The sequence below is a fragment of the Bombina bombina genome, chromosome 8 (genome assembly GCF_027579735.1).
Source record: "Bombina bombina isolate aBomBom1 chromosome 8, aBomBom1.pri, whole genome shotgun sequence".
NCBI lineage: Eukaryota > Metazoa > Chordata > Amphibia > Anura > Bombinatoridae > Bombina > Bombina bombina.
Window position 1 is genome coordinate 93,190,443 of NC_069506.1, and position 12,336 is coordinate 93,202,778.

The following is a 12,336-nucleotide window of genomic DNA, read 5'->3' on the forward strand; positions in this document are numbered from 1 at the left end:
CTAATAGATGCTCTAGCAGTGCCTTGGAGGTTTAAACTCATATCTTTTTCCTCCATTACCGCTTTTTCCTTGAGTGGTAACCCGCATTAAGCAGGCGCATGTATCAGTAATCCTGATTGCTCTATTGTGGCCGTGAAGGACGAGGTTCACGGATTTAGTGGGGATGTCTTCATCTCCTCCGTGAAAGTTACCTTGTCGCAGAGACCTGCTGATACAAGGTCCATTTGTTCATCAAAATCTAGATTCTCTGGGGCGGAGCTAGCCGCAGACAAGTATGGCCGCAAACTTTTAGAGCTCCCGGACAAGGACATCAGAAAAGAGCACCAAACAATGGAATTAATGCCTTAAAATTCCTACCTAATATAGATGCAGCCTACTGATCACTTCTAGAAGGGAAATAGTGAGGTGTTGGATAGTAATAACTTGGCGTCACTCAACAGGGCCTGCACGGCCTTTAACCAACAGGCCGCATAGTACGGTCCACTAGCAACTTCGCAAGAAAGCTAACATTACGATTCTGAACTACTCCCCACCTCCCCTCTCCTGCCAACTAACACAGAACCCGGTAAATAAGAAATGGAGGACATACTACTCTCACTCCTTAAAGACCTGGGTGACAGAATGGACTATCACTTTACCCAGCTATCGCAGCAGATCCGTGACTCCTGCAGTACACACGATGATAGCTGCTATACTCAAGATGGCGATCTGCGGCCCCTAGTGTTATCGGCTGGACCTTCTGCACATTGTGTCACTAAGGCAACCCAGATCTGGAGACAGGAGGATCCCTTGCTAACCGACAATGGGCACATTGCTCCCACAATAGAGGGAGTGCAGAGGGAAGAGAGCAAGGCTAGGAGTGGCAAGAGCCTGAAGCAGACCGAGATCCAGAGTCAATTACTTACATCGGATGAGAGAGAGCTGCTTCTGAACGTGAGAGGGGTCCCATATGAGTCGCATCGGCTGGATCGCCCACAGTCGGCTCGGCTCCGCAATACCTACACCGCTGTCTTATCAACACAAGCCACGGATGTCCATTTGAGAACAATTGGAATGACTTCAAATTTATGCCCAGCAAGGTACTTTTCTGACACCCCCTATGACCCCAACCTAGCTGCAGTTTACTACTCGGCAGCGCTCCCGATGACACTGAGTGCCTCCTGTCTCGTTGTTGGAGTATGGCCTCTCCTTTCCGCAGCTCTCACTCTTAATACGGAGGCGGTTGCTATTTCCTTTCCAGTATGGGGCACATTTAATGCTTCCAGTGCTGCTTCTAGAAGGGGAATTGGGTAACGTCCCAGTTTCCCCATGCAGCTCCCCACATCACACTGATGATATGCAGGCTCGATACTATGGTGTGTAATGGGGACACTAACTGCAAACACCCGGCTCTATTTGTGATCTTAGCAGCTGTGATTCCCTTGAGACATTTTCACCACTCTGAACACTGCACCCCCTGTTCTATATGTCTCCCGCATAGTATATCCTGTATATTTAGCCCAGGTTTGAATTCTAAAAGACAGTTTGAAGTTGATGTTTTATTATCTTTCTCAAATGCTTATCTTCTGCTCATATGTTAGATAACTCATATAATTTGTGTGTTTGAAGTAACAAGCAACATGTGGAACTGAATGGTGGGCTATACCCTGCATTTCATATATTTTTGGCAGTAGGTAAGCCTACCATCTTTTCAGCTATAGCTCATAGCCACATACATATTCCCATTATTTGAGCTGAGGTTATCACAAACTCACAATACTTAGGCCTGCTGCACCTCATTTAAGAAATCTCACTGGTTGTACATTTTGAACACTGCAGCTGTAAGGTTGTGTGTAATGTATTTTGTTTGCTCTACAAACTGTGGTCCTCATATATTATACACTAGATGATATGCCAATTCTAAGAAATTGCTTTGCTTTATAGTAAAATGTGCCTCTATCCTCTATCTGTTCTTACGTTTGTTTAATGTATTCATTCAGTTTCGATAATGTTACCACCTTCCTCTGCATGCTCCTAGAATTTGGAAGTGACTATATTAGTGTAACATAACCCTATGGTAAATGAGCTCTACTCCAGACTTGATACCATAACTGATTTACTAACCAGTTACAGCTACAAATATTGACAATCTACTCCCCACACTAAGTGTATTATTAGCAGACCATATGTTCCATACCCAACTCATCCACTCTATCTAGTCTCATGATCCAATATAATACCACGCCTATATTTGGTAACGGTACCTCCACAGCCAGAAGTCTATAACTCCCTTGTGGTTCTCTAGTTGCTTATCCACTTTTTCTAATGTAACACAAGACTCTACTATGTATCTAGGGGCTTATCTATATGCTATTAAACAGACCCTGGGACTGATTCTTCCTTTGATTCATCACAAAGTGATTTATAGAGCTCAGGTCCATTTATTATTATGGAAATATAGTATGACAATATCTATGTTATCACTAGATGTCAGCTGAAATCTCTGAATGGGTAGTTTTCTTTAATACTCTTATTTAACACCTGAACATAGCCCTATTCACGACCACGACTAGAAAACTCATTTAGTATAAATAGGATTAATGATATACCATGCCCTTTTCATACTCTTAGTCACTACACCACCCTAACTACTGTTTTCCAGATAGGCTATATTATTGTCTGTAACACCTCTGTAACATTTCTCATACACCCCCTCCTCCTATTCCTTCCTTGCAGATCATTTATCTTTACTCTATGTGATAGTCTAACCTGCTACATAACGTTATTATATAGTACATACAATGAAATAGAGCAAAATACCTTAGCTTTTCTCCCTTAAATATAATTGTAACATCGAAAGACGATATCCCTACCGGTTTTATACCCAACACTTAGTGACTCAATGGTTTCACTTGTTTGGCATCCTAGTTGGCTCCGCCCCCCCTCCTTCCCCCCTTATTTAATCTAGAGCGGCTCTTGCCCGCTGCATCTCCCTTCCCCCATAAACCATAATGCCAATTCCCCACTATTGCCCCATTCATACCTGAATTAATCATTTAATGTTTCTTACCGCAATAGGGGGATCATCAATGTTCTTTTTCACTTCATATTATAAAATCAAGGTTTTGTTACGCATTTTACAGAATTTCTTTGGACATACTGGTTTGATTTACTCTAGACTGTCACTTCCACTTATTGGTTCCTTTTTGTACAATGACATACCCTTTAACAGATGAGTGGAGTAATAGTTTTAAGCCATCCACTATATAGGCATAGTGTTATTACTGTTTCAATTATTTTTATGATATATTATTATGGCACTACCTTTCTACTATAATTATACGCTGAAATTGTGTGTCTAACTATAATTCTGTTCTTACCTACCGATGATTGTGTTTGTAATATTTTCTAAAACCTCAATAAAAAAATTTTTTTTGCAAAAAAAAAATCTAGATTCTCTGAGGGTGACTGCGTGGAGATTGAAGGCTTAGTCTTAGCCAGGAGAGGTTTCTCTGAGAGTGTTATTGATACTCTTATTCAAGCTTGTAAACCAGTTACTCTGCGTATCTGCCACAAGGTGTGGAGGACCTACTTATGCTGGTGTGAAGAGTGTGGTTTTTCCTTGCACAGAGTTAAGGTTGCCAAGATCTTATCTTTTCTCCAGGATGGGCTGGAGAAGGACCTTTCAGCTAGTTACCTGAGGGGACAGATTTCGGTTCTGTCGATCTTATTGCACAAGAGACTGGCTGAACTTCCAGACGTGCAGTCCTTTGTTAAGGCTCTGATTAGGACCTGTGTTTAAATCTGGGGCTCCTCCTTGGAGCCTAAATCTTGTTCTTCGGGCTTTGCAACAGGTTCCGTTTGAGCCTCTGCATTCCGTTGACATTAAATTGTTATCTTGGAAGTTTTTTTTTTTTATTATTGGCTATTGCCTCTGCACGCAGAGTTTCTGAGATCTCTGCTTTGCAATGTGAGCCCACTTATCTGATTTTTCATACAGATAAGGCAGTTTTACGTACTAAATTAGGTTTTCTTCATATGGTTGTGTCAGATCACAACATCAATCAGGAGATTGTGGTTCCTTCCTTGTGTCCTAATCCTTCTTCATCGAAGGAATGCTTACTTCACAATTTGGATGTGGTTCGCGCCTTGAAGTTTTATCTTCAGGTTACTAAGGAGTTTAGACAATCTTCCTCTTTGTTTGTTGTCTATTCAGGCAAGCGTAAGCGGCAGAAGGCTACTTCAACTTCCCTATCTTTTTGGTTAAGGAGTGTCATCCGCTTAGCTTACGAGACAGCGGGACATCGTCCTCCTGAGAGGATAACGGCTCATTACACTAAAGCAGTGGCTTCCTCTTGGGCCTTTAAGAATGAGGCCTCTATGGATCAGATTTGTAAGGCGGCTACCTGGTCCTCCTTACATACTTATTCAAAAGTTTACAAGATTGATGTTTTTTCTTCTGCTGAAGCAGCTTTCGGGAGAAAACAGTTTCATGCTGTTGTGCCCTCAGAGTAGGGTCCGCCTCTTCCTTTTTGTTCCTTCCCGTTAGTCATTCATTGTCCTCTGGAGCTTGGGTATAGTTTTCCCAACAGTAAGGAATGAAGCCGTGGACTCTCCCTATCTTAGGAAGGAAAACATAATTTATGCTTACCAGATAAATTCCTTTCCTTCCAGATAGGGAGAGTCCACGGCCCCCTCCCGTTTTTTCTTGTCTATGGGAGGTCCCCTATTATTTATTTTATTCTTCTGGCACCATTTATACCCTAATGTTTCTCCTACTTTTCCTTGTTCCTCGGAAGAATGACTGGGGGATGAGGGAAGTGGGAGGGATATTTAAGCTTTTGGCTGGGGTGTCTTTGCCTCCTCCTGGTGGCCAGGTGTTGTATTTCCCAACAGTAAGGAATAAAGCCGTGGACTCTCCCTATCCGGAAGGAAAGGAATTTATCTGGTAAGCATAAATTATGTTTGTAACATGTTTAGTTGCTGCTCTTTGATATGCATGATGGAAACATTTTATTTTAATATCACTTTAAAGGGACATGAAATCCAATATTTTTTTTTCATGATTCAGATAAAACATACAGGGCCAGATTACAAGTGGAGCGCTATCTTAACGTGCACACGTAAAGGGCACAATTTGAGGCTGGTTAATGTGACTGCAAGCTTGCAGGTTCACTTTATGCAGAGGTCAGACCTTTATTTTGGGGGCAACTTATTATTTTTAACCAAAGAGGACAGTTTATTAACATAATAGAAAAGTATGAGCATTTAAAAAAAAAACTGCACAAAACAGTTTAAGGGTTTAAAGTGAAAAAACGGCACTTAAAGTGCCTTTACATGGAGGTCAATAGGGGACTGTGTTTTCTCTATAAATATACAGTATATGCTTATTTTGATATACATTTATTAATTGCTGCCCAATGCTGCGTGATTTGCCCACTGGGCTAGGTGGTGGGCTGTGGCTGCTGGCATGAAAACGAGGCTCCCACTGGTGCCTATTAAAGCGCGCTCTCATGAGCGCTTGGCTTTCGGCAATGCGAACGTGACGTGCTTTGTTATTACTGAGTGGAGCGCAAATAATATTGTGCTCCACTCGTAATCTGGCACACGATCTTAAACACCTTTCCAGTTTACTTCTATTATTAAATTTGCTTTATTGTCTTGGTGTCCTTTGTTGAAGCAGCTACAGTGCACTACTGAGAGCTAGCTAAACATTATCAGTTATCCAATGACAAGAGGCATATACCAGATAGCACCCAGTAGTGCATTGCTACTGCCTGAGCCTACCTAGGTATTTTTTTTAACAAAGGACATAGAGTGAACAAAGCAAATTAGATAATAGAAGTAAAATGGAAAGCTGTTTAAAATTGTACGCTCTATTTGAATCATGAAAGTTTATTTTTTATTTAAAGGGACAGTAAACACCTTGTAATTACAAGACATTTCTGTTGTGCTATAGAATAATATATCGGCCAAGTCTAAACATTTTTAAAACAAATTAACATTATTTTACTGCAATTTACTCCATTCACCACTTGCCTTATATGAAGAACCCAATCTGGGCTTAACTAACCACAGTCTTTATATTAGTATAAAGTGAAGTGTTTTGCAGTTGTTGACAGTTAAACCCAGTTAGGTAAATATATGTACCAGGATTAGCCTTAATGCATTTAAAGTTCTGAGAATTAGGGAAACTTCCGGGCGGCGGCCATGACAGGTCGCATGTTTGTTTGCTGCTCCAGACCTCAGCTCTAACCTACAAAGAAACTAATCCTTATCACTGCATCAAGAGCAAATTTCTGTGACATATGCTTCAGTGATGTATACCCACCAGAATAAGGCTATTTCTTTCCAATTTGGAGTAAGTTTCAGCCTTCCGGTGGACTTCAGAGGTTTTGGCCTCCGCACAGACCCCCGGGTGTCGTTATTTGCAGTGTCATCTTGCAAATCACTGCTTTCACCACTCTGAGTACCTGTCTAACAATCCCTACATAGGATTATCATAGAGAATGCTTTAAACATCCTTGAGGCACTTCGATGCTTACTTGCGGATCATCAAGCCGCTTCTGACAAAACTCTACACATGGTGATCAACAGTGGGGACAGCTATATCTCTCTGCTAACTACTCAGCCAGAGTCCACGCAGGCAGAATATGGAGATGGTAGCGCTTTACAACCTCAGCGCCTTATACTTCAGAGAACTCTAAGAAGGACTCTGCATTAGAAATTGGAGAGCCCGTAATAGGAAACACAGAGATTGCGGCTCAACATCCAGAAGGAAAAATTGAAAACGGCATTTTCTTGATGCGCCAAGGAGAGTGCGATTTTGGGGCCGCTAATTCAACCTTATTAGCACTGTATGGGACCAAGACATGCTCGACCGGGAGATCCCTAGATGGTACCTTTCCTAAAGTCCAAGAAGAACCATGGTCGCAAACACACCCTTTCTTATTATTCCCATCACCTCCAAACATCCAGTGTTGTGTTGGCCTGATACGGATTAACAGGGACCGTAGCAAAGCATCTCCCTGGGACATATTGGTTGAAAAAGCGAGGTTTGGTCAAAATAGGTATCGGATGAACTCCTACAGATGCACTATCTGGTTAATGGGTAATAGCTCATACTACTGTCTGTAGAACTGACTACACTTAAAGATCTATTGCCTTGGCTTTCCAAAGTCTGGGTTATACCAAATATGCTTGCTTGTTGCTTTTTTGAAACTCCTAATGATGACTTATAAGTCTGAAGTTTGGGATATTTATCTATCATGTCTGTTTTGGGTATTATTTTATATGGTTATTTTTAAGGTTTTTTTTATATAAGAGTTTGGTACATTTTATTGCCTGATATTAGCTAACTATTTTTTATTTATTTTTTTAAATATTTTTATTGGGTTAATAGACATTTACAGTAATGCACAAAATAGTACTTATAACAGTGTGATACAATTAAAAGAAAAGAAAAACAATGTAGTTTTGTACTAGAAAGGGAACCCACATTTTCTAGTTTAAAGTAGTGTGCATATAAAATAAAGAGTGCTATTAAGGGGACATGTAGGAAAGGGAAATGGAGGGGATGCGCTTAGAAAAGAGGAATGGTATGGGGTTATGGAATATCCTATAGATTAGCTAACTATTTTATCACACATAATACTAAATATGGAGAGCAGCCTTGTGGATTACCATACTACTCTTCTGTACATTTTGAATACTACCCTGTTATTGAAATAGGATAACACGTAGGGCTACAGATATAGTACATACATAAATAATGGTCCTAAAGTTTATTGGTTCCTAACACAAGAACTGTTTCTTCCTTGCCTGAGCATAGGCAAACGACTTGACATCATTACTGTCATGTTCTGTCTCAGGATATTATGTGAGAGCCTCATTGTCTGGAACAGTTGCTTTAAATGAGCCATATAGATTGAAAATATATCAGATTTATTTTAAAATAACAAAATACTTTGATTGAGCAAATACTTGCAGGGTATTTTAAATATATACTATTCAGGTATGTTATGTCCACATACGCCAGGAGTGGAAAGGAACAAACAAGTAAGCAGAGATGCAGATTCAAAAGGTAAAGTCTTTCTCCTGGTAATAACTGCACAAAGCAGGAAACAACCTTGTAAACAGGTAACAGGTTTTAAGGTAAAGTCTTTCTCCTGGTAATAACTGAAGTGCAGGCTTTGCACAAAGCAGGAAACAACCTTGTAAACAGGTAACAGGTTTAAAAGTAAAGTCTTTCTCCTGGTAATAACTGAAGTTTAGGATTTGCACAAAGCAGGAAACAACCTTGTAAACAGGTAACAGGTTTAAAAGTAAAGTCTTTCTCATGGTAATAACTGAAGAGCAGGCTTTGCACAAAGCAGGAAACAACCTTGTAAACAGGTAACAGGTTTAAAAGTAAAGTCTTTCTCCTGGTAATAACTGAAGTTTAGAATTTGCACAAAGCAGGAAACAACTTTGTAAACAGGTAACAGGTTTAAAAGTAAAGTCTTTCTCATGGTAATAACTGAAGAGCAGGAATTGCACAAAGCAGGAAACAACCTTGTAAACAGGTAGCAGGTTTAAAGGTAAAGTCTTTCTCCTGGTAATAACTGAAGTGCAGGATTTGCACAAAGCAGGAAACAACCTTGTAAACAGGTAACAGTTTTAAAGGTAAAGTCTTTCTCCTGGTAATAACTGAAGTGCAGGATTTGCACAAAGCAGGAAACAACCTTGTAAACAGGTAACAGGTTTAAAAGTAAAGTCTTTCTCCTGGTAATAACTGAAGAGCAGGCTTTGCACAAAGCAGGAAACAACCTTGTAAACAGGTAACAGGTTTAAAAGTAAAGTCTTTCTCCTGGTAATAACTGAAGTTTAGGATTTGCACAAAGCAGGAAACAACCTTGTAAACAGGTAACAGGTTTAAAAGTAAAGTCTTTCTCATGGTAATAACTGAAGAGCAGGTATTGCACAAAGCAGGAAACAACCTTGTAAACAGGTAGCAGGTTTAAAGGTAAAGTCTTTCTCCTGGTAATAACTGAAGTTTAGGATTTGCACAAAGCAGGAAACAACCTTGCAAACAGGTGCAAAGGTAAAGTCTTCATCCAAATATGTACTGAAGTACAGGAAACAGGTTCTTGCTTGTGAAGACAATATGCAGCCTAACAGCCAGCCTTAAATAGGGAGGTTTTGTACAGGATTAGTTCTGAGTAAATCCAAAATTGAGAGCACCTGTCTTTTGCACAGGTGTAAATACAAGTAAGACAAGTACTCATTTCACAGATCTTTAAAGTGGCATGCTATTGCATTTGAAACTCCTAAACTGCTAGAACTGGCTGTGGCTCAACTTACAAGCAGAGTAATAAACACAGAGCGGTTCAAATCCCTGCACAGCCCTTTGGAGCAGAATGCCTCCCAGACCTTTTCTTTTTAGTCTGGAGGCTTGATTTGTGACATGTACTTGCTTCCTTGTAACTGCTAGGTAGGTATGGTCTACAATTATTGTAAATGAAATACACAGCTGTACAATATCACTATACCACTATACTAGTTTTTAATGTTTTCTGTGGATTTTAAATCCTACTGAACTCGCTCACCCTGCTGTCTAGATCAGGGTTAGGCTGTCGGAGGCCGAGGCAGTCAGACCTATTTAACATGGAAATTTTCCTTGCTATGACAGCAAGTCACTATTGTTGGGATCTCATTATTATTCATATACTATGTTATACACACAGTCCTTACAAAGATTGTCAGAGTGGTTATCATCACATTAGCATGACTTGAATCCATATTCAGACCCTTGGTATAATTGCATTGATCTAGAGAAGCTACTAAAAGTCATATAGTTACATATTGCTATTTCATCATAATATGCCTTACTTATTAGTGCTGATCCCTACTCCAGTTATTAGTCAGCATTAGTCAGGCTACAGAAAACATGTTTTGAAGTCTCAAAACATGTTTTCTATAGCCTGACTTAAACTTTGTTTAAGTTTATATCTTAATTATAAGTGGATAGCCCACCCCACACCTATAGTCTTTATGATCCTCTCAATAAGTTTTAATATAAGTAGACACTCCTCTGCTATTATACCCTAACTCCAAATAACAGACATGCAAATTAAGATGTTCTTCATGGATATTATACATGTTCACTGAGCCTAACGGTTATATCAGCTTGTTATTTCAAATAGGGAACAGATCTTCCAGTTTTATAACAGGTCTCAATGCAGTTTGCTCAGTTTTTCTTTACTTCCTACTCTGTCCCCATCCCATTTTAAATATAGGGTCTGAGGGCCCATGAGCCACAGAATCTTGGATTAATGGGGTACACTGCTAACCACTGAATGAGTCATATCACCAACTTGATCCTAGATAATCGTTTTTCTTTCTTATTGTAACCCTACATCGATGCTTAATACCTAAGTGTGAATGTCTCCAATCCTTAAAGTGAAGGTAAACTTTGATGAATGAAAGCCTGTTTTTTTAAAATACTATTAAAAAAGGAGCACTTTCATTCATCAAAGTTTAGAAAGCAGCCGTTTTGTTTATAAACTTACCTTTTCTTCTCTTCACAGCCAGAGCAGCTTCCCCCGCTTGGAGATCCTCTCTTCACACGTCAGCAATGACTAATCTGGTTTCCTCCAATCACGGCTTTCCCCCCAGAAGAATCATTGCCTGAGGTCATGCCGTGATTGGAGGAAGCCAGATTAGTCATTGCTGACGTGTGAAGAGAAGATCTCCGTGCAGGGGTGAAGAGAAGAAAGGTAAGTTTTTAAACAAAACCGCTGCTTTCTAAACTTTGATGAATGAAAGTGCCCCTGTTTTTAATAGTATTTTTTAAAACTTTCATTCATCAAAGTTGACCTTCACTTTAAGTTTTGTGCTGAACCAGAGTGGTTCAAAAAGCTTACTCTCTAAGCTAATATATATATCTCATTCCTAGTTTTACTTTTTATATATCTTATAAAACAATAAACCAAGGTTCACTATTTGGGACCCAAGAGTGGCCCCTATTGTCCATGGCAGTCTTCTATAGCTTTGTTTCTATTCTGCGAAGTCCAAAGCGGCCTCATTTGTTATTTAGAAGGCTTACCGTTTAACCAGCAAATATGATGTTCACTATTAGTCCTAATCAATGCTCTATAATTTTGATGAGTTTTTTTTTAATCAATTATGTTTTGTATTGATTGTATTGAAATACATTGCTTGTATGCGGTGAATTAAACTTCAATAAATATTATTTTTTTTAAAAAGTTCTGAGAATTTGGAAATCCTCAATTTTCAGAGCTAAATTACATAGGGGCAAAATAAATAGTGAAAGTATATTACAAAGTTGTTTCAATATGTATATGTAAACAATATATATAAAAATCTCATGGTGTTTACTGTACCTTTAAGGGCTGAAGGTTGTGCCCGTGAATTGCAGTCAGAATCAGGTAACTTACTGTATAAATACTGTACAAATAGATACAAAGTGTTAGGCATTAAGTTGACTTCACAATTTTTTTTTCTTTCTAGGTAAATACTTGGACCCCAATCTCCAATATGCTGAGCCGTCGAAGCAGTGCTGGAGTGGCAGTGCTGGAGGGAATGCTCTATGTAGCTGGAGGCAATGATGGGACCAGCTGTCTGAACTCTGTTGAGAGATATAACCCAAAGGCAAACACATGGGAAAGTGTAGCACCAATGAATATAAGAAGGTGAGGCAGACTTTAGACAAGGCAGACAAGCCACCATTTTATTTTAAAGGGTGAATGGTATCATGTCTTTCAAAAGTTGAAGAAAAAAAGAAATTATCATCCAACAAAAACAAACTATCTTATCATCTAAAAACCATGCAGTATATATGTACAGGGAGTGCAGAATTATTAGGCAAGTTGTATTTTTGAGGATTAATTGTATTATTGAACAACAACCATGTTCTCAATGAACCCAAACAACTCATTAATATCAAAGCTGAATAGTTTTGGAAGTAGTTTTTAGTTTGTTTTTAGTTATAGCTATTTTAGGGGGATATCTGTGTGTGCAGGTGACTATTACTGTGCATAATTATTAGGCAACTTAACAAAAAACAAATATATACCCATTTCAATTATTTATTTTTACCAGTGAAACCAATATAACATCTCAACATTCACAAATATACATTTCTGACATTTAAAAACAAATCAGTGACCAATATAGCCACCTTTCTTTGCAAGGACACTCAAAAGCCTGCCATCCATGGATTCTGTCAGTGTTTTGATCTGTTCACCATCAACATTGCGTGCAGCAGCAACCACAGCCTCCCAGACACTGTTCAGAGAGGTGTACTGTTTTCCCTCCTTGTAAATCTCACATTTGATGATGGACCACAGGTTCTCA

The 12,336-nt window shown here is 39.2% G+C and overlaps 1 protein-coding gene across 1 annotated transcript in view; it reads left to right on the forward strand.

Moving 5' to 3' along the window:
- KLHL17 (kelch like family member 17) overlaps window positions 1-12,336 on the forward strand; it is a 607,468-nt gene that overhangs the window by 566,690 nt on the left and 28,442 nt on the right. The window contains exon 10 of the mRNA XM_053690457.1: window positions 11,491-11,672. Coding sequence (XP_053546432.1) covers window positions 11,491-11,672 — 182 coding nt within the window. The remainder of the gene's footprint in view (window positions 1-11,490; window positions 11,673-12,336) is intronic.